The sequence below is a fragment of the Anguilla rostrata genome, chromosome 4 (assembly GCF_018555375.3).
Source record: "Anguilla rostrata isolate EN2019 chromosome 4, ASM1855537v3, whole genome shotgun sequence".
Lineage (NCBI taxonomy): Eukaryota > Metazoa > Chordata > Actinopteri > Anguilliformes > Anguillidae > Anguilla > Anguilla rostrata.
In genome coordinates, this window is record NC_057936.1 from 48,542,171 (window position 1) to 48,565,373 (window position 23,203).

The 23,203-nt window shown below is 40.1% G+C and overlaps 4 protein-coding genes across 11 annotated transcripts in view; 2 read left to right on the forward strand and 2 right to left on the reverse strand.

Annotated features, from left to right (window-relative positions):
• myom1b (myomesin 1b) overlaps nucleotides 1-245 on the reverse strand; it is a 44,919-nt gene extending 44,674 nt beyond the window's left edge. For 4 of the 6 annotated variants that reach the window (XM_064332892.1, XM_064332891.1, XM_064332890.1 and 1 more), the window contains exon 1: nucleotides 96-244. The gene's annotated coding sequence lies outside the window, so the exon portion shown is untranslated. Of the gene's footprint in view, nucleotides 1-95 lie in introns of all 6 variants that reach the window. The other 2 variants (XM_064332894.1, XM_064332893.1) reach the window with 1 other exon arrangement.
• A 5,830-nt stretch (nucleotides 246-6,075) lies between these two features.
• On the forward strand, nucleotides 6,076-12,053 carry myl12.1 (myosin, light chain 12, genome duplicate 1). The gene is made up of 4 exons (XM_064332899.1): nucleotides 6,076-6,163; nucleotides 8,964-9,160; nucleotides 10,298-10,459; nucleotides 11,471-12,053. The coding sequence occupies exons 2-4, from the start codon at nucleotides 8,980-8,982 to the stop codon at nucleotides 11,641-11,643; spliced, it is 516 nt and encodes a 171-aa protein (XP_064188969.1). The 5' UTR covers nucleotides 6,076-6,163; nucleotides 8,964-8,979; the 3' UTR covers nucleotides 11,644-12,053.
• Nucleotides 12,054-13,261: 1,208 nt separating this feature from the next.
• fastkd3 (FAST kinase domains 3) lies at nucleotides 13,262-18,301 on the forward strand. Of its 3 annotated transcripts, none has more exons than XM_064332897.1 (7): nucleotides 13,262-13,829; nucleotides 14,645-16,138; nucleotides 16,473-16,558; nucleotides 16,704-16,878; nucleotides 17,180-17,249; nucleotides 17,461-17,575; nucleotides 17,895-18,301. In XM_064332897.1, exons 2-7 carry the CDS (start codon nucleotides 14,680-14,682, stop codon nucleotides 17,991-17,993), a joined length of 2,004 nt encoding a protein of 667 aa, XP_064188967.1. In that variant the 5' UTR covers nucleotides 13,262-13,829; nucleotides 14,645-14,679; the 3' UTR covers nucleotides 17,994-18,301. The 3 variants fall into 3 exon arrangements, with proteins under 3 accessions (XP_064188967.1, XP_064188965.1, XP_064188966.1); XM_064332895.1 differs by having other exon boundaries at nucleotides 13,263-13,927; XM_064332896.1 differs by lacking the exon at nucleotides 13,262-13,829 and adding an exon at nucleotides 14,023-14,177.
• Nucleotides 18,088-22,867, reverse strand: chmp5b (charged multivesicular body protein 5b). The gene is made up of 8 exons (XM_064332898.1): nucleotides 22,655-22,867; nucleotides 21,543-21,647; nucleotides 21,264-21,310; nucleotides 20,720-20,813; nucleotides 20,340-20,411; nucleotides 19,990-20,098; nucleotides 19,710-19,825; nucleotides 18,088-18,857 (listed from the first exon to the last, which is right to left on the reverse strand). Exons 1-8 carry the CDS (start codon nucleotides 22,721-22,723, stop codon nucleotides 18,807-18,809), a joined length of 663 nt encoding a protein of 220 aa, XP_064188968.1. The 5' UTR covers nucleotides 22,724-22,867; the 3' UTR covers nucleotides 18,088-18,806.
• Between the last annotated feature and the right edge of the window lie 336 nt (nucleotides 22,868-23,203).

Consider the following 23,203-nt stretch of genomic DNA (forward strand, 5'->3'; position numbering starts at 1 on the left):
TGAATCTTCATAAACTTAAAAAAAAAAAAACTAGTCATGCATTGTAATTTATCTTCTGAAAAAATCATTGACAAGAAACCCAAAACCATACTTACGATGTCCAAAAGTCCACCAATTGGTGAAAATGCGGAAGCGAGGGGTATAACTCCAAGAGAGAGGAGACCAACGAGATCCACACAAAGCCTCAAGTTCGTACGGGAGCAGTGATCAAAGCTGCAGTCGACAGAACAAAAATAATGTTGGCACTCGGCGGAATGTCGAAGCCACAGTCCCAACCTTTTATGGGTAGCGAGCCTGTTAAATATAGCCAGCGAGCAGAGGGAAGACTATCTTAGCACTTCAGCCACATTCAGGGTACCGCGGTGATGCTGTAGGCCATAGCCAACATTACTCTGGAAAACATTCTAACGTGAAGATATGAAACATTATTGTTGCGCAACGCTACATTGTATGGGATTGGCCGTCAAATGTTTTGGAATGGGAAATGTTCGAAATTTGTTCAGAATTCTTCCCATATGTGAATAGATTCACTGGGAACATGTTTCAATCCAAAACATCCCCATGGGTAGTCTTGGAATGTAGCTGTAACTAATTACGACAGCCGCACAAAAACACAGGCAAGTACCAGGGAGATACGTACTTTGTTGTTTGAAAATTCATATAACACTGCACTTACTGTACCATAAAATGACACTACAAGTTTATTGTTGAACTCATATTTAAAGAAACAATGGCACTAAAGAAAACAGATGGGGCACTTGACAAAATGTACAAAGTGGTTTGTTCACTTATCAAATGATTCAATTCTGAATGATTCAGTCATCCTGTGTGGCTTTTCATTCATTCATTCATTCATTCATTTGTTCATAAAGTTTGAAAGAGTCCATAAATAAATAAAATGTATCATTATTAATCATAGCATTTAGATTTTCACTCACTTGTTGCTACTGCCTGCTCCTCTGATAACTACCGCAGAAAAAAGCCATGGAAATTAGCTGAACTTATGCTACGTGTCCAGTGATTCCGGTGGCTATCAATTCAGTACCTGTTGCCTCTACGCGGTATTCCAGAGATCCTGAGTTGGCCTAGCCCTACAGCTTTGCCAGTAGCTAACTTTAGCGATATTGTTACTTGTATCACATACAACAGATACCTCCTTGTATAGAGGGAAGCAGTATGTCACGTAGGAAGCAATGTGCGGGTAGTTTTGATGTAATTTTAGTCTGCTGGCACGAGACTTAAACAAATGGGGTCCTCTTAAACGTAATTGTAATGAACGGCTAACTGTGACTGCAAGGGGAACTCATTCCAAGTGTATCTCAAAGGGTGCAGGTGTTACAGACCCGCTACCACTTGAGGTAGCCTTACTGTGTAGTTTGACGCTCCCATTTTGAGAACGAAGGATTTGCTAGCTCTAGCTTTGCTCAGTAGGTGCAATATCAAAAGGTCACAACATTTCAAGCTTTTTCTCAAGCAGAGGAGCCCTATTTCCTTAATATTATGTTTTCTTGCCTGCATTAGGCTACTACTTACAATGCTTTGCAATGGCAATAACATTTTCTATTAAAAATAACTTTAACTCTTCATGCTGCATTATATGACATTCTAAATGCTACATGCTGCATAACTTCTAATATGACAAAAGTAAACTTAGAATCATTGTGCTTAAATGAAGACACTTTTGTTTTCTGTGCTTGACTGAACATCAAAGAAAATAGCTTAGTTATGGGGTTTAGTGTAAAATGTCTGGGGATTTCCTTAATCTTGGGATAATCTTCACTTATCAAACAGTCTGTCAATCAGCCCTCTTCTGAATTCAGATTTCCGCGGAAAGTGACCAGTTCCACTTCAGTGACCACAAGTACCTCTCTCTGGCTGAGAACGCGATAACATGAAAGGCTAATGACTTCATCCCAGCATGCCCCATAATAAATTAGAGGGACGGACGGATGCCACTTGATTCTATTTTAACCCACACAATTGCTGCCATCATTTGCCCCCCACCCCCCATAGCCAGTCTGTTATGCCTGTAATCCCATGGGATTTACTGTTGACCCGTGCACCCTCACAGCATCCTTCCACCAACCTCTGGTCTCCAAGCATTGCCCTAACCTTAATGAGAAACCTGGATGAGCCCCACTCTACTGTAGTTTAGTTCCTTGTCACCATGAGTGTGATGTCTCCAGCTGAGTTTTCCAGAGTTAGAATAGACAGCAAAATTGGTATTAAGACCCTCATACTGCAAGCTCTCAACACAGTTTTCAAGCTCTGAGCTAAGGCCAGATGAAATTTCATTACCTGAGAACTGCTGTGTGCACTTCAAACATTTGGTTTTTGTATGAAGGGTAAATATTTTTCTGTCAAGTTAATGAGGTGATAGTGGATAAGGGAGAACAGTTTTCAGCTGATGGGCATTAGCAGGAGCAAGCCATGAAGCACAGCGATATGAAAATGCTACTTATCTGCCATGCCAAACATACTTATCACAGAACAAAAGGCTTTGCTGGCGACTCAGGTGGCCTGGGGCCCAGGCTTCAGTTCCATCTGTTTTCCGTCCATCACACCAAACACGTCAGCCTGGCTGCACAGGGCTCACCCTGGAAATCTATCCTCTTCCTCCTCAGAGAGGCTCCTGTAAGCCAATACTCCTTGTGGATCTTGATTAAATGTGAAGGTATGCTCTGCATCATTTGCAGTGACAGCAGAGGTCTACGCTTATTAAAAGACCTCTTTATTTACAAGCAAGCTTTCAGCTTACTGTGGATAGAGACATGGGGTTTCGCACCTTGCTTTAGATTTGTGGAATACTTAAAGAACAATCCAAAGATTTTGCATGTCTACAGTTAAATCAAATTATTTTTGCAATCTAGTCCAGACATACGCGACCAATTTACAAACCATTTCTGACTGGGCAGTCCGGCCACTTACATGACACTGCAGAGCAAAACTGGTGCATCACACTTCAGGGCTGTAAAATGTGTAAACTGGTACTTAGATGTGGATATGGGTATAGAGCGAGGAAATTAGCATTGAGATGGCATCTGCCATCTACCAAAGTATGAGACAGCCCATATATGATATTGATGTTTACAGGAACCCAAATAAGTATAACTGAGCTGGTGTTTCAAAGGCTTTGATACTGAATGTTGAAACACATACAGAAGGAACATGCTAAACCTGTATTTAGTGAAAGATGAATATCATCCTTTTGTTGCAACCCTGGACATTTCATGAAATGCATGGATTGTGCTCCAAAACACACAATGAACATTTGAAAACAAGACGGAAGAAGACAAGATTGGGCAAAACATTTTAATGTGCTTTTTTGGTTAGATCAGACATTTCAGGGACAGTAGACTTTTTTTAAAATGCAGTCCTTACTATTAATTGAAAATTTTGTTTTGGCTCCATTGAAAATTTGAGGATCTTCTCAAACACCTTCCCCTTTAAAATGACACTTAGCTTCCCTCTACTGGCCAAGTAGAGTATTGCAGTCCTTTCCAAGGCATCCCTCATTTCTCTGAAAAAGAGAGAAACATTGAATTGCATCATTTAAAGTGATTTTGGAGGTTGGTCCTCAAAAAAAAAAAAAAAAAAGAGAGAATTACAATTAGGGAATATCTCATAATGTCTTCCAAATTTGGAAGTTTTGTAAAATGTAACAATAATCAATACTATTTAATGTATTCTTAATTTAATATATGTGCTATTTAAAATATAAGTTTAATAAGGATGAACTTAAGAGATTAGTTAGTCACATCCTTTCTGTCTTGTTTTAGTGCACTGACATTAGACACAGACAATTTTATATTGACTTGGCATAAATGGCTCCAAACTTTTTCAATGTTGAAAAACTTGTGGTCTCTACTGACCTCCGGTGGAGACTAGGTTTTATTTGAAAATAGAAAGGCAACATTATTTCTGTTTTTTTTTTCTCTTTTTTTTCTTTTTTTTTTTAATGTACGGCATATTACCAGGTGTGGGGGAGGCTGGGAAACCAAGATTAAACAGGACAAGACAATAAATGATTGAGTTATGTTTACTTCTTTTTTTACTAGAATTCACTCTGGGTCAGGATCAGACACGGAAAAACTTTCCTTGGATGTTTTGTCTCTTATCTGTTAGCAACGGCAGAAACTGTGGCAATGTGCCTGTCCCAATCTCCAAGCTATTTTATTAGTTTTGCTTATGCCCCACACTACTACCAGCACCCTCTATGCTGACTGTGTGGGCTTTCATCCCCCCTCACACACACATACACATACACCTTCACACACACTCAGACACACCCCCACACACACACACACACACACACACACAGTCCACCTCAACTGGGTTAAGCTAAACAATAACATCTGGCACTCAATATTCTTCACATATCGTGCTTCACACTCATATTTAAAATGGTTTCTGACTGTGTCCGGTTTAGGTTTCCTCTGTTGTTGTAAATCCTCATCCTCTCATGTTTCCTGTCACTGAGAGGAGACTACTGCTATGTTTTGGGCAGGGCTTAATCCCTATGAATTGTGGGACTGTGTGTTCTCTGTCCATACAATGCTATGAATGTAATAGATTAATCCAAACTTTTAAATAAACTGCTGTCACATCATAATGTAATAAAAAAGTGAGAAATCTAAGAAAATATAGACACGATGTCAATCCTAAAGCGGCAGTACAGAGATGTTCAACAGATTAACTGTATAAATTGCTGTTTTATAGCTTTATTATTGTTGATACTGTTTAATTTCTATATTTAATGTATCAGAATGGTCTTGTAAGAATAAGCATTATTATTATTATTATTATTATTATTATCAGTAGTAGTAATAGTAATAGTAATAGTAATAGTAATAGTAGTATCATTATTAGTCCATAAGGAGCTTTCCATAAATATTTCCTTTTTTAAGCAGGTTTCCAAAACAGAAATGTTAAGTTAAATAGATAACAAATGAGGAATTGACACAATAACTATGGCTACAGCAATAAAATGAAAAGGCAGTGACACAGCGTTTTGTCATTCTTAGACTGTTACATTATCTGGAAAAAATAGTGTGATAATGGGACCTTAGTAATATTATTTAATAAAAGAGCCTTTAAATTAGCCAAACTGACCAGCTGATTCACTTGTCCAGAATAAATGTGTTGCATTCATCATATGGTACAGAAAGGACAACCTTTGTTTTCATCAGTGCATCTGAAGCACTGATAAATCATAGAGGTATTTCTGCCACCCATTTTAGTTGGTGAGTCATGTATTCCGCACAGGCCACTTGATTCGGATTTTCAGTGTACTGTCTCCCTTTCTTTGCAGAGGGTACCAACTGTTCTTAATGATGCATCATTGGGGATTGCCATAGACCTCTTCCTTCATAGTCTAATTATAAACGTATTTATTCACTTTCCTCAGTGGCAATGGTGTAGTATGTCTATGTTGTGTTTTATGGCCACATATAACAAATATTTCCAAACAAACACCACATACTAGCTATCCATTAGAACCTACATTAAAATTTACTGAAACAACACACATTTTAGAGGGACATACGAATAGCATAGCTTTCCTTCAACAAAAATAATTGTGACATTAATCTTTTTGTACGTCGCTTTGGATAAAAGCGTCTGCCAAATTAAAAAAAAATAATAAAAATTAAGCGGAAATAATTACATTAAGAAATACATGTTATGGTCTCAATATAAATTGAGGATAAATTGAGGATGTTACATCGCTGCATATGTACTGTAGTCAGTCCTCCTCCATTAAAACAGGAAGAAAGAGTATTACTTCCCTATAAGGGCATTTTTCACAGTACGTAAACGTGGGCAAGTTGGGAAATGCAGGGTTAAACTAATTGGAGTTTATGAGGTGTGGTCTTTTGTAAGAATAAGATATTTTTTTAACAAACATGTGTTTAATTACATGACGTGAATTTATAAAAAGAAAATAAGAAAGTGTATACTGCCAGAAAATAAAGTATGCGTAAGCATAATGTAGAATTTGTTTGGAAACGAATTCATATTATTTTTATGAGCCACCAGTATATTGAAGATGGTATAGTCCAGGCTTCCTGTACGGAACCGCTGTGATTATCAGGAAGTTTGGGCGGTGGTGAATCGTCAAAGAAGGTTTGTGCTGCTTTGGGTTTGTCGTCTGTTGGGGCCTCAGGTACAATTGATCTTTTAACTATGACTTTCGTTCGTCTTTAGATCAAGCTGATTAACGTTCGTCTTTAGATCAAGCTGATTAACACACCATATGTTGCACAGTTTCATGCGAAGGTTGAAAAGCTTCTAAAAGTTCATACGGCGCGCAGCTTGGTTAATAGTTAGCTAACGTTAGCTAGCCATGCACTAAGGCCCAGGTGAGGAACGATAAAGAAAGCAGACGCACTCTGGTCTACGGAATGATTCATGTTGGTTTTATTTTTTTTACCAAGATAATTCTTAACATTAGCTGCTTAGTTTTGAAGTCGATATTGGTTAGCTAACGTAGGTAGCTAATTTATGTTCGTAGCTGATATGTTCGAAACTAGCTAGTTAGCTTGTTCGTAGCATTTATTGGCCTAGCTAGGTAGCTAAATTGTTGAGCTGACGTTTGCTTACATAGGTTCATATTGCGAAGCGACCTATTTAACTTGCTAGACATGTAATGATGATAGGTAATAAGTCACTGGTTTAACATGTTTGATAGCTGTGAGTGATGTGATCGGGTTACCCAAGATATATAGTAAAGGTTTGCTATCTTGCGACGTTGTCTGTGTCATGAGTTTTCTGGAGTCGATATTGCTTGTGTGTGAGCTAACGTTAGGTAACGTAGATGCGTGACAGAACCACTGTCGTGTTACGCACGATATTGAGTTGGTTATAGTTATATTGTGACATGTGACTGCATGTCTGGGACTGTACAATTTAACCCGATGTAATTTATGCTCTTGTTTGTAGCTATCCGTAACTATGTAGCTAACAACCATTTAGTCAGTCAGTACAAACGGTATAAATCGGCGGATGTTAATAGGTTCACTGCTGCAATAATGACTGTACTTATTGATAGGCGGGGGTCACATCTATTTAAATATTGTTTTAATGTTTGCTGGAGGCAACTGAGGAGCTGCCGTTTCCCTTCTAGCAAGTCAATACATGCATGCATACACGGACGCATAGCTTATTATTTTGTAAACCCTGTTGTAGCCATTATTGTAATTTATTAATTGTTTTCCAAGGAAAGTTTAAATATTTATAACCCTTCACTTAGCGCATCCACATAACTGTCTTGCTAACTTGATGCCATTTCTATCAAAAGATTACTAGAAGTCGGTCGTTCTGTTTTGTATTATGTTTTATGTGTTACATATATGTTGTTTCTGGTTCATTTCTTACTAGATAAGAATTGTATAGATTCGATTGTGAATTTGTATTGGATCATCACCTCGGGAGCACGGGTTTTCGGAAAATGATCGCATAAGATTGTTTTATTATTTTTCAGTCGCCGTGATTGTTTTTGTCTGACAAATTCGCCTATGTACGCTATACTCTTGAGTGTAGCAGTTATGTTATATAGTGTGCAACTGTCACCCTCAACTTTAGCCTACTTATTAGTCCTGCCTTCATCAAGAGTAATAATTGATAAGGAATAGCTAATAAATAGTTGACGAAATATTTTGTTGTAGAAACTATCTGAAGCCCTAAAACAAACATAATTTTAAAATAATTGTGAGGGATGAGCCAAATGGTGACTGGCAAGGTTTAAATATATATATAGCCTATATATAGTTGCCAAAATGCTACAGCTCAGTGGTGCACAGTGGTGCTTTGTGTCTGCATTTTCATTTATTACACACAGAATCCATTTTGGGAGGGAGGTGTGTCTCATGTCACTATGCCTTTCTCTAAGTGATTAATTATTGTTAGACTGTCTGCTCTTGGAAAAAGGCCACTGTTCTCATATCAGTAGTTTTCCTGTACCCAGTGAAAGAAGTGCCTAGATCAACCCATTGAGCGTATCAAGATTGCCTTTTATAGTGCTCTGAGTGACAAGTCTTTTGGGAATTATTGCCACATTATTAGACTTACACTTGCCAAGGCTATCTGAGCTTGGCTGGTCAAATACTATTTTTAATTCATTGCAGAATCTGGTCTACTTATGTAAGCTTATCTTCTGCCACAGCTGTCTTTCCTGAGGAATTCGTAGTTTGTAAAGCCGTAAGGTTTGGACTGAAGAACACCTAGAATGACTGCCAGTCAATGAAACAGTATTGTTGTTAGTTTGGTAAATACTGGCGTACCCATCTCCGTTATTTAGATTAAAGAAAGTGGGTAGCCTAAATTTGCATACGTGTAGTCTTTTCAAAATAAAGATCAAAAGGCAGCTGACTTTTTGTCAAACCTTGAAACCTAGGAAATGGGACGGTATAGTTAGCTGGTTATGTGTCATACATTGTTTTGATGCACTGTTTTGCAGTAGCTAATCTAAAGCTCTGTTTAGATATGTGTTACTTATATGGTTATCTGCTAAGGCTGGTGTCTGTGGTGAAGGGAAGAGATGTTGACATCTATCTTGATTTCACGATATTCTTGAGATGGAGAGTAGGAGTCAAAGCAGACAGCTGTGACAGCCAGTTTAAAAAAAGAAAATCGTCATCATGCATCACAGCTTTGGCTGAGACACTGGAAACACGGGGAAGAAAGTGGCCTTAGTCGCCTGTTCTTGTCAGCAAGCGTCACCTTAATGAGACTTCCAACCACATTAAGAAATCTACACCACTGAGCATGAACTGTTATTACTGTTAAGTTATTCATGTCACTCATGTTGTTGCAATTCATTTTCATTAGCATAGGGCTTTTTAAAGAGGTATTGTCAGCTACACAAAACCTTCTTGCTCATGACGAGGCTTGTAACTTGCATATGAATGTAATATTATGTTCCTGGGGTGCCTCTCTGAATATTTGTCCCCCTCACCCTTCCCCAGGTAAAAAAAAGCAAAAATGTCGAGCAAAAGGGCGAAAAAGACCACCAAGAAGCGCCCACAGCGCGCCACGTCCAATGTCTTCGCCATGTTTGACCAGTCTCAGATCCAGGAGTTCAAGGAGGCGTTCAACATGATTGACCAGAATCGGGATGGCTTCGTCGACAAAGAGGACCTGCACGACATGCTGGCGTCTCTGGGTAGGTCATGGACACAAAGTGGAGCAAACGCAAGGCAATCTTCAGCCCCCGGGAAGGGAATTGAGCTTGTTTCAGTGGCTTGTTAATTATCTGCCCGGGGAGACTTCCAAATGAGGTTTTCAGTGATAATATTACCTGGGTTGGAATGAAAATATGCAGTCTCCAGATCCAGATTTCATCCGATGCCTTCAGATTGATGACTCCGTGCTGTATGGCCATGTTGCCATGTTTTGTGGTTCCATTTAGCCAAATAGAGGAGCGGAGCTATGACTTAATCACTATAATCATGCTAGAGCCCACGTAGCACATAACTGTGAGGGTGCAGCAGGTTTTCATGCTGTGCTGTATGCAGCGTGTGAAGGGTTTTAGTGGAGTGCTGTGGCCCAGTTTGAGAGCAGAAACATGCTGTTATGAGCAAGTCTGGGCTTGGCTGGTCTGCCGCAGCCTGAGGCAGCTGGGTGGGACTCTTCAAATTCTCGCTAGGTCATGGCTGGGAGGACTCTAATGGCTGTTCTCTGCCCAGAGAGCACGGCCCAGCCTGCAGACAGGGTTGACGGTGTTATGTAAACTGACGTTAGCTGCTAGCACACATGCTCTGTAAAGGCGTGGCACCTAGGTAGGGCTTTTATTACTGATGTCACTTGAAGACATTGCCCTGTTCTTTAGGCCTGCATTCTTTGTAACATACTTCAAATTCTTCTGGTGAGGCGGCAATGCTAGTGACAATATTTTCAGTGTCATGCTGATAAAGATAGCTAGTGTTATTTGCGGAGACATGATAGTGTTTGAAGTCGTCATTCGTTTATTTATACAGGGGATACACTTGAGACCGATGTCTTTTTCATAAGTGTGCTCTGTGTAGCAGGGAAAATGACTAAAACACAATAACAAACAACAAAGAGAATTGTTTAAATATGTGACACTGCTTTTATTTCAAGTGAAACCAGGTAATCATCAACATTTAAAAGTAGTGAACAAAAGCCATTTATGACCTTTACTTTTTTGTCACTAATACAGAAAACAATAAAATGCATGTGTGAACGTTTTCCATGAATGTAAGTGAAGAATCTAGAACTTGTTTTTTTGTGCTAATGTGTAAATATAGACTTGTGAAACTTATACCTATGTGATTCTCAGGGAAAAACCCCCCAGAGGACTACCTGGAAGCCATGATGACTGAGGCCCCTGGTCCCATTAACTTCACTATGTTCCTCACCATGTTTGGAGAGAAACTCAATGGCACAGATCCAGAGGATGTCATCAGAAACGCCTTTGCTTGCTTTGATGAGGAGGGAACAGGTAAGACTTGTCTGTAATGTTACCTTTTTTGTTGGATAATTGTAACCTTTATTCTTTACTTGCATTCATTTTTTTTTTTTTTTTATTATTGCATGTGAAGAACACGAGAGCTGCCACATTAGCAATTAAATAAAATTTGAATTTATTGAAATGATCACCCTGTTAGTCAGGCAATTTGGCTAAAAATTGTTTTCCAACAAAGTTTCAAAAGTATGCTTGTGAAATTACACAAACATGAATCTTTATATTGCTAAATTTAGTAAAGGAGCACAAAACTCACAACTTTTTTTTTTTAAGCATAGTTTTTAAGGAAGGAAATGAGGAAATTTTTTTAAAAACAATCTCTTATTGTTCACTGACTACTTTTAGTTAAGATCTATGTAAAAAAAGCAAAATGTGATGACAATTTTGTTTTGGTGTGTTTAATAAAATCCAAAGTGGCTGTTTTATTTGTTCATATGGTTATATTGTATGCTGTAATGTTTCTTGTGGAATGAGAAATGCAATCTTCCTACAAGGGTGTACCACTTTTTTGAGACATGTAGATGGTGTTTGTCTGCATTCCTTTGAATAGGTATGTCAGAAGGGGTTGATCATGTGAGGAGCTAAAGATAACCTTTGCCCTCCATCTTCCCTCCACTCTTCTGTTTTAACTAGTAGTAGAGTGCAGCAGTGCAGCATAATATGGTGGTAGGCTTAATTCCCAGATTGGGTACTGCTATTGCACCCTTGAGTGCAAGTTCTTAACCTGAATTATATATAGCTAGCCATATAAACTGATTATATGTAATAGAATGTAAGCTGGGTAAGTTGCTCGGGGTAAGAGCTGTCTGCTAAATGTAAATAATTCTGCTTCTATTTTCATAACTAGGCCTGTGCCTAATGCAGTTCAAGGAATCTGTGGTCCAGTTCTCATTTCTAAAAATAATAGTGATGTTAAAAGTAAGCCCTACCCTGTGTATATGGGTGATGTGCTGGCTAATATCAAATTTCCATCTTTGTATTTCTCAGGATCTATCCACGAAGACTATTTGAGAGAGTTGCTGACCACCATGGGTGACCGATTCACAGATGACGAGGTGGACGAGCTCTTCAGAGAAGCTCCCATTGACAAAAAGAGCAACTTCAACTATGTGGAGTTCACACGCATCCTCAAGCATGGAGCCAAGGACAAAGATGATTAGATACCGACAGTGTAAATAGAAAGTTAAATATATGCAAATATCTTTGTTCATATTATACCATCATGTTTGTCTTTTTACCAGATTAGAACATCTTGTTGTGCATGCCTTAGCATTAAAGCAGGACCACTCAAAACAAGGCAAAACAAACTAAAGGCTATTGACCATATTTATGAGCCTCCTCCATTTCACCTCTCTTAGATTTGTACATTGGCTACAAACTGAAGGCTGGCGGTTAAATTGCAATACGGGGTGTGTGTCCACTGGCATATGTAAACTGTTCAATACATGAAAGTGGCAAGAAATCAAATTCTGGAAAATAAGTCTTTGTTAACCTAATGGCCTGATTTAGCTGGATTTTTACATTTTGTATTAAACTTAAAACTTTTGAAGTAAAGTTCTTGATCAATTTATGGGATTTTTGTGCACTTCTGTTATTATTATTATTTTTTAAGAACACACAGCAGCAGCATAATTGTGGAGGATCCCAAACCAAGCACTTTTGTATAGAAGTGTGGTCTGTTAGGAAGTTTCCAGGTTGTTCCTCTTGTACATGTTTTGAAGTCTGGCGTGCTGTCATGCCACAACATGGAGCTTTCACATTCCTTCAGCATTCCTTTCAGCCACTCGAGGCATGTCACTACTGGAGTTCCAGGAATAGCAGAGGCAGTCTTTCACGCACAACATTCATTTCCCATTAGCATTGCCACAGTCTGGTGCATGTATTAAACGTTTGAGGCTATACTTGTGTAGTCATCTGTACATAAATTTAGGGCAGTAAAAAACATTTTGATAGTGTAATTGGCAATACTGTGGATGGTCACATGAAAGAGACTGAAAGGGTAATTGCAGAATTAATAAAAATGCCATTAAAAATCTCGCTGACAAGAGGACTACAGTATAATCCAAGGTGAAAAAGACACCCCTGACTTCTGCTACTCTCGATAATAAACCGTCTTGTATTCAAACCCATGATAGGGACTTGTTCTTTTTTGGCTGCAATGCACATGCTGCAAAAACGAACAAATATATGGTCTGTGTGACTCGTCCTTTCACTGACATCAGTCGATCACATGGTCGACCTTCAGCACACGGGAAAGATCAGCTGTAGCGCGTCAGTTGTAGAAACAGCCTCGTGAAAGGAAAACAATGATTCCACTAACCACAAGAACATTATGAAATAATAGCGAGGTGATGAATTTGAATATCATGCGAGGGTGAAATGTAGCGGTTATTAACCCTAATCACAGCCATTGTGAAGAACAGATTACAACTGAGCTAATTAATAAGGTTAGCTAAATGCTACCGCCTTTAAAGTGCACCTTTTTCAGCACGATTAATGTAATTCCGGTAAATTCAACGCTCCTAAGTATATATTCTGAGACCACAAGAAGGTTAGTGGAACACTGGCACACCCGCTTCGTCATCGCCTTAGCTACCGGGGGTATCTTGTTGGCGTATCAAAACACAACGCATAAACGTCGAAACCAATAAACTGTACAAGAACAGTTGTCAATGTGTGTCAGTGTGAGCCAATCCCAGTCAATGACGGTGAGAAAAACACCACCAGCAGCCCCTCCTTTTCCTCGAAACGTCATAAAGTGTTACAGTGATTACGTTTTTTGTAGGCCAACTCAGGAGTTACTTCCGCCATGGGTTCCGTCCACAAATTATTTTTTTCCCATAAGCATTTCGTTTTCTGTCGAAAATAAGGTCTGTGGTTAACGTATGTCTAAGAGAGTTTTAAGGTTTGTTCTACGAGATAAAGTACACCCTTTAATATCTCAACCGTAAATTTCGAAGCCGTATATGCTTAAAAAACTAAGATTGTCACGTGCAGGCGGGCTAGTATGGGAACTTGAATGGCGGTTGCCAGAAAGCGACCATTGTTGTAGTGTAAATATAGCAACTTGTTAGCAACTTACTTCTTAAAAGCACATACGAGCTTCGAAATCCCCGGTGGTGAAATTATTGGGTGTAATTTATCTACTAGAACAACACGTCGAGCTCTCTTAGGCTTACGTCGACCGCAGACCTTATTTTCGGCAAAAAAAACTAAATCCCAATGGGGAAAATGCATTAGAAATCTTACGAGGGAACCCATGGCTCAAAAAAGCGAACTTACTTCCGGGTTTCAGGACTACAAACTGTAACGCTCTTCCCCTCACCTTCAAGCTGAACAGGAAGTGGTAAATTGGTTATAGAACTACAGTTAATAATGTTATAGAAGCACGGCGGACTGGCATCACTGAGCTGGTTGGTTGTCCCTGTAATGCTCTTCTGAAATGTGAGGTTCTTGTACTTGCATTTACTACTGACTGCTTGATGATTTTTTGTGTGTTTTATTTAAATATATAATTTGAATCAAACGTTTCGCAGAACTAAACATTGTATGCCTTGTGTGTGCTGCTAGTTCTTCATGCAACTTCCGTTTAGCCGCTTAGCTAACTAGATGCACAAGGACAAAACTATTTTATCCTGCGGCTTGTGATGCTACTGGGCACATGGGAGCAAAGAGAAGGGATGCGGGCTACTTGGTTTGTAAATTTTTTTTCGCAGTATCACGTTGAGCTAAATTAATGAAAGTAAGAGGGGACATAACCCACGTTTTAGGCTTTATTGTGCGACTGTATCTGAATTCTGTGTTTGTACATGAGGGCAGAGGGTACAGAAGTTATTTTTTGTAAGGAGTGATTCTGGTCATCGTAGTAATTTCTGTGGGAAACCCCGAAAAGTTCCAAATTGTCCCTGCTGTATAGCTGAGACGTTCTATACCTGCCATTCCGAGTATCTCAAACATGTTACAATTGCTTGGTGTAAGTGTTGGTGGAAAATGAACGCCGATTAAATGGATATTAAAACTCAAAATATGAATAACTTCCTGAAATTGCTAACTAGCAGAACTGCCTCTAATTTCCACACATTGTTTCGGAGAGCAGTAAGGATTACCATTCAACATAGCATTCAGGGGTATGCTTTAATTCCTCTCTTGCTTGCACCACAGGATCTGTGTTTCCCCAGGAAACCCTCCGCAGAGTTATGGTTCTCAAGCTTTTACAGAGGACACAGAACCTGACCCTGACTGGGCAACGGCTCTGGACTCTCCCTGGTGTCTTATGGCTCTCCCGGCTCAGCACACACAGCCAGAAGCCTGCGTGCCCGGTGTGCCTCTGGACCGGCTCCAGGCGCTGTACAGTGAGCCAGGGCTGCCGCCGACTTCAGTATGGCTGTGGGAGGATGAGCCTGTCCACCATAGTGAGGGATCCTCTCCAGTTTAGCCCAGGATCAGTGAGTCTCCACAGGGATGCCACTAGCACATTCCGGCTCAGCCTGCTGCACCCGACCGATGCCTCAGCCGAGCAGGACTTCGCAGACCGCCTCAGGAGCTGCAGCACCTCCAGGCAGGTCCTGAAGCTCATGCAGGCAGTGGAGGCCATGTCAGACACAATGGCGGCCGCCGTGCTCCACAGGGTGGCAGATCTGGAACAGGGGGAGAACGGACTAAAAGACCCGGGGGTGCTGGAGAAGGACATCGTCAAAGCCCTGTGTTTCCAGCTGGAGCACGACTCCACCAGGCTGACGAATGGGGGGCTGGTGTCGGCCCTGCGGGCCTGCACGCGGCTATACCTGGACCCCTGGAGCACGCTGATGGTGCGGCTGGTCTCCGAAAGCCAGGAGCGGCTAGACAGGGGCCACATGACCATCGACCAGCTGTGCACCCTGGCGGAGGCTCTCCTGGCCCTTGAAGGCCCCGGTTGTGTGATGCTGCGGCAGGTCATGGAGGCGGTGCAGGAGCGCAAACCTGGGGACTGGAGCCTCCAGGAGCTGACCCGCGTGTATGACACACTTCAGGCCGGGGTCGGGGAAAACGGCCACTACCAAAACCTCCTGAACTCTATGAACACCCACGCCATCTCCGTCGCCTCCCGCCTGGACCCGGCGTCCATCAGCACTGTTCTGAATGCTCTGGTGGTCCTGAAACAGACCAAGGCTGTGCCCCTCGTCATCGGCCTGTGCAAGCAGTCGGTCCGACACGTGCCCCACTTCACGGACGAGCAGCTGACGAAGGTTCTGGGGGCGCTTATGCACTTCGGTCACAGCGACCGCTACTTCGTGGAGGCAATGGAAAGGCACGTCCCCAGTGTCACCTTCACCGCCCACCCGGAAACCATCACCAAGGTGATGCAGTACTTTGGGCGGCGGAACATTCTCTCTCTGCCCGTTTTTGACGCGGTGGCCGAGAGCTTTGCCTACAGGGCGGACTCATACAGCACTAGCCAGGTCGCCCGGCAGATCATGCCCTTTGGGAAACTCGGGTACTTGCCGCCCAACACAGGGGAGCTGTTCCGCAAAGTGGAGGCCATCTTGCATAGCCGCTTCTCGCAGTTTCAGCCCCGCACGCTGCTCAACCTGCTGCACTCCTGCACGCTGGTAGAGAGGTTCCCCGTCAACTTTTTCGCCAAAGTCTTCAACCCTTTCTTCCTCCAGCAGCTCCAAGGTGAGTTGGAATGACTTACTGAATTAAAAAGCATCGGTTCCAAAAATGCGCCGATGCTTATCACAGAAAAAAAAATGTTTGTTTTGGCTTGCAAAAAGGGGCGCTTATCCATGGAAAAATAAATACATAGAAAAAAGAAAGTTCAGACATCAACGCCTTTTTAAAATATTTATTGAACCACATGACGCGAACGTGTTTCGTAGAACTACTAAACTAAACTGCTACGTCATACATATATATTTTTGTCCACTTTTAATCTTAAAGGTTCGTGGAGTATATAGAAACTGAATGCTTCACAGCTCATTCCTATATCTGCACCTTGTTTGCATTTCAGCTCAAGGCACAGGCTTGGACTGGATTGTGTTGGCACAGCTGACACAGCTCTACATGACTGTGAAGCTCGAGTGTCCCTCTTATGAGGTTAGTCTGTCCAAGGTCATCATTATTCTATGGAGCCATAATTGATTTGTAGGTTCGGTTGGTGGGACATTTGCTGCACCTCACCACTGTTAATCAAAATGTCGAATGTAACCCTGTTCACATGCAGTTCATTTTTCGATTTCAGGGACCCAGGCTCCAGCGCAAGTACCATGTGAAATCTTTTTTCACATCTGCGCGATCCCTGGAGACCTCAGTAGATGGACCTCTCTACAGCTCTGTGAAAACTGGCCTGGTGGACCTGCTAGGGGGTCGCACCTACTTTGCTTCTTGGGTCCTGACTCCATACTGCTACACTTTGGGTAAAGTACTCTATCTCGGAGTGCACATGCTGACCAGAACTGATTCCTATACAACTGAACACTTGCAACTGATGGAATGACACTTCCTGGCAGATCTACTTAAAAGGGTTGCTACCCCTGGTACAGAATGTAAATTGGTACTCTGTACACATTTTTGAAAGTTCCAGGTAATACAACTGGGAAAGTTCTAAATTAACATAGTTTTTTCTGTAAAACAAGTTTCACTGAAGTGGCATAGTGTTGCTGACCTGGAAGTTTCTTTGCTTTTGTGATTAATATTTCTTGCCCTTTATTATTACAGATGTGGAAATGAAGCTTGATGAAGAAGGATATGTCTTACCTGCTTCCCATATTGATGAAGTCTATCAGAGGTAAAGTTCATGAAAAGGATGGATTTACTGAACCAACATTACAATCACCAGAATTTTCACTGATAATTTTGAAGGTTTTGATGATTGTTTTCTGAGTCTCTGATTTAAAAGACCATTAAAAAGGCAAACGGGTATCGTGCATATGAATGTGTGCATATACATTAGAAGACAGTTAAAGGGTCTGAATGTGTTTCTTGGTGTTAATCTGCAGGATAGCCTTGTGCATTGATGGCCCAAAGAGATTCACTTTGAACACAAGGCGTTTGCTGGGCAAAGAGGCCATTAAACAGAGGCACCTCAGGCTACTGGGCTATGAAGTTGTGCAGGTGAGAATGGAATGTTGCAAAAGTTAACGCTTCCCATCTGGCAGATCTGGCACAGTTGGAAGACGGCTGGTTTTCTATGTGCCGAAAGCAGAGCACCAGTGTTCCATTTGCTGATGTAAGAACAGCTTCGTTGCATGTCATTGGGGGAACCCGTGTGTTGGATCAACCGCTTGAGCAACCTCAGCATTTGCTCTAATGGTTGAGGTTCAGTGATGACGGCCAATTCATCTTTTTTTTCCCCTAAAACGTTTGTACATTATGCCTTCTATTCTGCCATTTTTTAATAAGTCAACTAAGAAAGATGTCATCTGTTTTGCAGATTCCATTCTACGAATTTGAAAAGTTGCAAAGTCAAGCAGAGAGGGTAGAATACCTGCACAAGAAAATCTTCCCTCACAGTTACAGACTCAGCTGGTGATTGTATTAACCGGTGGCTCAAGCCAATAATGATGAGTGCTTTCAAGGATTCAAGATTTGAGCAAAGCAATGTGAATTTCCCCAAAGTCATCTGATTGACTTGCAATGGCTTATATTTGTTTAATGAACTGTACAGTACACATGGACCTGATAGAGCATTACATGATGAAAAGCCTACAATTTGAAAATGTAATGAGTCATGTATGTAAGGCCATTTTGTTTACTAGAGGTGCTGCCTTGTCAGGGTGTTTGGTACAGTTCAAAATGCTATGGCTGCTGTTTTAAATAAACTTATACATGTATTCACAACTGTCAGGCATTTAATCTTTCCTACAATTACTAAAGAGTCTCTACACTGGTGAAAGTAACTTGAATTAAAAGTGCTTAGGGTCTGTACCTAAACTAGATAACCACAGTTTGATTGTTTTGGGGAAAAAAAGAATTGTATCAGATCATACCCATAAAATAAATTAAAAATGTATAAGTGATAAAGATTGATTTCAAAACGGATATACACCTCACATAATGAAATCAACCATTATCAGTAAATTATCACAAGAACTTGAAAGTTTTGATTTCATTGCACTTAATTATTTTTTAAATGAACAAGCTTAACAATCAAAGAGAAGGTTACAAAACCACTAGCATGTCGTAACAATAAAATAGACCAAGACCACTTTGATATATCGCCGCAATACATCAGATTGGCCAATATGGCTGTGTTTACAGGCACAATTCCAACCAATATATAAATGCTATTTTACATTTTAAAAATGTGTTTTTAGAGTACTGCTTTTTTCCCCTCTTTTGCTTCCTATGTAGCAGGAATCTGTGGCAGGCCAAACTCATCCACAAGAACACCATCCTGAAAAAAATAAATAAATGCAAAAAACTCAGGAACATTTTAAAAGATAGAATGCAGACTGATCCTAAGACCTTAGGGACATGCATGCAGAGTTCATTGTTCCCAGGTTCTTTCAGATTTTTAAACGGTTTTGTACATAAAGTAAAACCATATAAAATGGTTTCCACTCCTCATTCATGTATGATATTTAACCCTTTGAAGAATAGGTTTTTTTGTGAAGAACTTGGCTGTTTTTAATTACCAGTAGTGATACATCTACATTAAAATGTTCAGTTAAGAACATTCTAATCACATATTTGTGATATTACACCTTAAATGGTTGGGAATGGTGGGGATTGCATTGCCAGCTGGATGTCTATTCATAATAAACATTTGTCTCATTTATGTTCACAAATTCAAAAAATATACAGAGGCTCTATTCTGATATCACAGCAAATTTACATTCGTAGCATTTAAATTGCTTTCAACAAGACAGGTGTTGACAAATTCCACACTTTTGTCCTGAATGATGTTTATTATTTGACATTCCCCCACCAGATAAAATCAGTGGGTTATATCTTAGATGAAACTGGTTTACTTTTTTTAAAACAATGTTGGCAAGTTGAGTTAATTACTCATGTTTCCATTTGTTTTAATGTATATTTGGACCAATTACAATGCAAATTCTCAGCCTATCAACAGTTAAAACAATAAGCTCTAGCGTTCATTTTAATTTTTACATGTGATCAAGTTTGGTCACGCCAAAATGGGAATAAACATTTTAAAGTTTTCTTCTTTGTGTTAATGGAAACACAGCTAATAGTGATAAATTGTTTTGATTAATTGGTAAATACTAGCAGACGTGGTCTGTACCTTATTTGTCCTGCTGTCGCTGGGAAGTCCCTCTGGAATGGCAGGTGCAGAAGAAGCTTCATCCAAGTATGAGCTGTCATCGTCTAGGAGCAGCTCATCTCCCAGGGCATCCAGCTCTGAGACCGCACACACACACATTCACACACACGTGTGAGCATGCCTACTATCACACAAATGTGTATGGGAACTTAAATCAGGCTACGACATCAAGCAAGTACAGAGCAGAGCTCATACACCTCACACACATTCAGATAGCAAATAGCAAACCCATTGCACTGACCAGCTTCCAGGTCGTCCTCGTCGATATCTGGTGTTCCGTAGCTGCGGCTCATGGCCTCTTGGACCTCATTGGCGTCCTCCATCATGTCCTCCAGCTGATCCTGCAGGTCCTGGAGCCCAGCAGACAGTGCACACGGTTGACGCCACACCACCATCACTCAACCAAAATACACAGACAGCTACACACATGCAGTTAGACATGTCTCAACAGCATCTGTCCTTGGAACTTATCATCCAGAGTTAACAACAGATCTGGTACTATTACCACTGATGAAATAAGCCCCAATATTCACAATACAATTATATTGCATTTACGAAAACACAAAGAAAATGTAAAAAGGATAAAAATACCTCAATCTGGTCAATTTTCACATTTTTGTAAGCCTTTTTCATTTCCTTGGCTCCGATTTTCATGGCATCCACCTACAACACACCACACACAAGAAACACGTTACAGAAGTGATGACAAGTAAATGAAGCAAAAAAGGGGATATTTTATACAGCACCATTTTATCACTGCATGTCCACACCAAAACATCCATTTGTGTATCAGCAGAAAATAGTCGGGAAAAAAAATGCACTACATGAACCACATGAAATCATAAGTAGGATAACATATTGCATTCAGCCTACAGCAGGGACCAGAATTAACGTAAAGCCTGACAAGAGGGAAAATACATTCACACAACTAGGGACATGTTAAAAAAAAGAAACATGGAAAGCATCCTTACTGTTGTTTTCGTGTCTTTCAGTGTCTGGATTGTGTAGTTTGCCTGTTCCATGTTGAAAGACTGCTGGGTGAGGTTGTCTCTCTGGCCCTCATACCTGAAAAAATAAAATACATAAAAAGTGTGTGCGTGTGTGTGTGTGTGTGTGTGTGTGTGTGTGTGTTTGTATACCTTTTTCCAAATGTATCAATATTAAGTGGGTGGTCATATCCAAGCTGCATCGAACATTGTCACATAAATAAGTCACAGCACTGATAGTCATTTGACTTAACCTGCTAAACAGCTCAGAGGACTACAGCACACAAAAACTGGAATACCCAATTATGGTCTATGATCAACAACCTCAGACCCTTAATCAAATCTCCTCTGCCTTACGTCTTGATGGCGGATGTTAAATCAGAAAACATTTGGTTTGTCCTTGAATTTTAACTTAAGAGTGTCCTGTTTCATGAAGACAGTTAGCTGTCTTGTTCCATGCAAAAACTGTTTTCCTCATTGTGGCTGGTATACCTCTGAGGTAAACTGTTAGACTAATAAAATTACTTACGCCCTCTTCTGCTTCAGTACCCTCATGGCCTTCTGCTTAACCATGTTCTAGTGAATAAAAAAAATAGCAACAAAGCACATGAAGTACCACATTTATTAAGTTGAGATAAACCACTTACTGAATTACTTTTGAAAATAATTTCAGTTTAAACATTTTAATATGAGGAAAGTGGCTTCTGATCTGTGGGATTTCCTTTAGTGACATGCGGAACATGACAAGCTATAAATTAGCAGGAAAAATCCAACACATATTTTGTTTTCAGCCCAGCTGGATATTTACCTTTGAAGGTCCTTCTCTCATCTTTTTCATTTGATCCTTGTATTTGACCAACTCTGCATCCAACCTGGCAATCTTCTTATCAATAGACTCTGCCCTTGAGTCAACCTAAAAGGGTGAATTATGGGGAATTTAAAGTTAAACAAAAGATTGCTTTCTCCCTACAGTTACTGGGCTGGCTGGTATGCCATACACATAATCACACACCCCATTACCCATATACCACTGAAACTTTGGCACTTTTCAGGGTCAGGTATAGTAGGGCTTGGATTTACTCATTTGTTTATTTATTCACTCAAAGCACATACAAATGTACGTGCAAATCAAATAGATATTCTATTTTTAAGGAAACGTATAAAAGAAAAATAACACAGGCCAAGGGCTCTAGGAAACCCAGCAGGCCTCGTTATAACCCATAGCAAACCAGTCCTACTGGTATGCTAACGCTTTACAATAGCCACTGTTTTAGCTCGTTAGCTCGTTAACTTGTGGGCACCAGTCAGAAAAACTACTGAATAACTCCACACGTTTTCGTGAACAATGAATAATAAATTACGTACGTCATACTTTTCACAAACTAACTGGAAGAGAAATATCACTTGTTCAGTATGTCACCACGAACGTTACTACTACATTTATTTACTGCATATATATATATATATATATATATATATATATATACAGTCAATATCCTTGTTCTGAGTGAGCCATTCTAGCTAACAGATAGAGAACAAAGAATAAAAATCCCGTTGCACTCACATGACACGAATGACTACATTGTCAGAAAGGAATGCAGATCGTAATGCTGTCCTTATTTAGGAAATACATTTCTCTCGCAGGTAAACACCTATTTAGTTAGTTTGCCTCAAACGGAAGAAATAACTAAAGAAAACAGAAAGAAAACAAAGTAACATTAGCTAGCCAGTTGTGTTTGTGCAGTGCGTCGTGAGTCACTGTCACCACACTTAACTACTTTCGTCAACTACACCAGAGCGGGGTCTATATTTATATTTATATAGAATGAACTTAAGTAACTTACTACCCTCAATAACTAAACTTAGATTACTCAATAGCAAACGAAGTTGGCTAGCTAAAAACAATGTAAGTTAACTTACATTTCCTATACAGTCCGTAAGGTTTGGTGGGGGTCCTTTTGCTTTACCTCGACCAAAAATGCGATTCATTTTGCCTCTAAACACTGACAAACACACCAAATGTAGTTCAAAAACTTGTATTTCTTCTGTAAAAAACAATAAACGCCAACTTTTTGTATTGAGGCCCACAACTGGAAACACACACCCGGAAATGTCTAGAAACAACTTCAGTATGACGTAAGAACGATACCATTGGTGATTTATTTGGTCACATGTTTAAATGTCAAGGGGAATAAAACTAATCTGTCGTTGGGATGTGTTTATCAGTTTTGGTCACATTCTTGCTTCTTGTTGGATTAACTCAGCATGGTACTCTTAATTCCGTTGTGTTGTTGTGAATTTGGTGTCAGTGGGATAAAATTAAAATAGTTTTTTATGACATGTATCTACAGAAACATCCTACCTGAGACCCGGCAAGTAGGCTCCTAGCTAGGCAGCCAGCCAGGTATATAATTTACAAGAAAACGCGTTTAAATAACAAATGAAAATTATGCAATTGTTAGGATCATG

Bases quoted from the DNA above. Each gene is read 5' to 3' on its own strand.
- myl12.1 (XM_064332899.1), top strand. From the start codon at position 8,980: ATGTCGAGCAAAAGGGCGAAAAAGACCACCAAGAAGCGCCCACAGCGC. The intron at 9,161-10,297 runs GTAGGTCATGGA...TGTGATTCTCAG, and splicing joins CGACATGCTGGCGTCTCTGG to GGAAAAACCCCCCAGAGGAC. The intron at 10,460-11,470 runs GTAAGACTTGTC...TGTATTTCTCAG, and splicing joins CTTTGATGAGGAGGGAACAG to GATCTATCCACGAAGACTAT.
- fastkd3 (XM_064332897.1), top strand. From the start codon at position 14,680: ATGGTTCTCAAGCTTTTACAGAGGACACAGAACCTGACCCTGACTGGG. The intron at 16,559-16,703 runs GTTAGTCTGTCC...TTTCGATTTCAG, and splicing joins TCGAGTGTCCCTCTTATGAG to GGACCCAGGCTCCAGCGCAA. The intron at 16,879-17,179 runs GTAAAGTACTCT...TTATTATTACAG, and splicing joins TCCATACTGCTACACTTTGG to ATGTGGAAATGAAGCTTGAT.
- chmp5b (XM_064332898.1), bottom strand. From the start codon at position 22,723: ATGAATCGCATTTTTGGTCGAGGTAAAGCAAAAGGACCCCCACCAAAC. The intron at 21,311-21,542 runs GTAAATATCCAG...TTTATTCACTAG, and splicing joins TGAGAGAAGGACCTTCAAAG to AACATGGTTAAGCAGAAGGC. The intron at 19,826-19,989 runs GTCAGTGCAATG...GTGCGGTCTCAG, and splicing joins CGAGGACGACCTGGAAGCTG to AGCTGGATGCCCTGGGAGAT.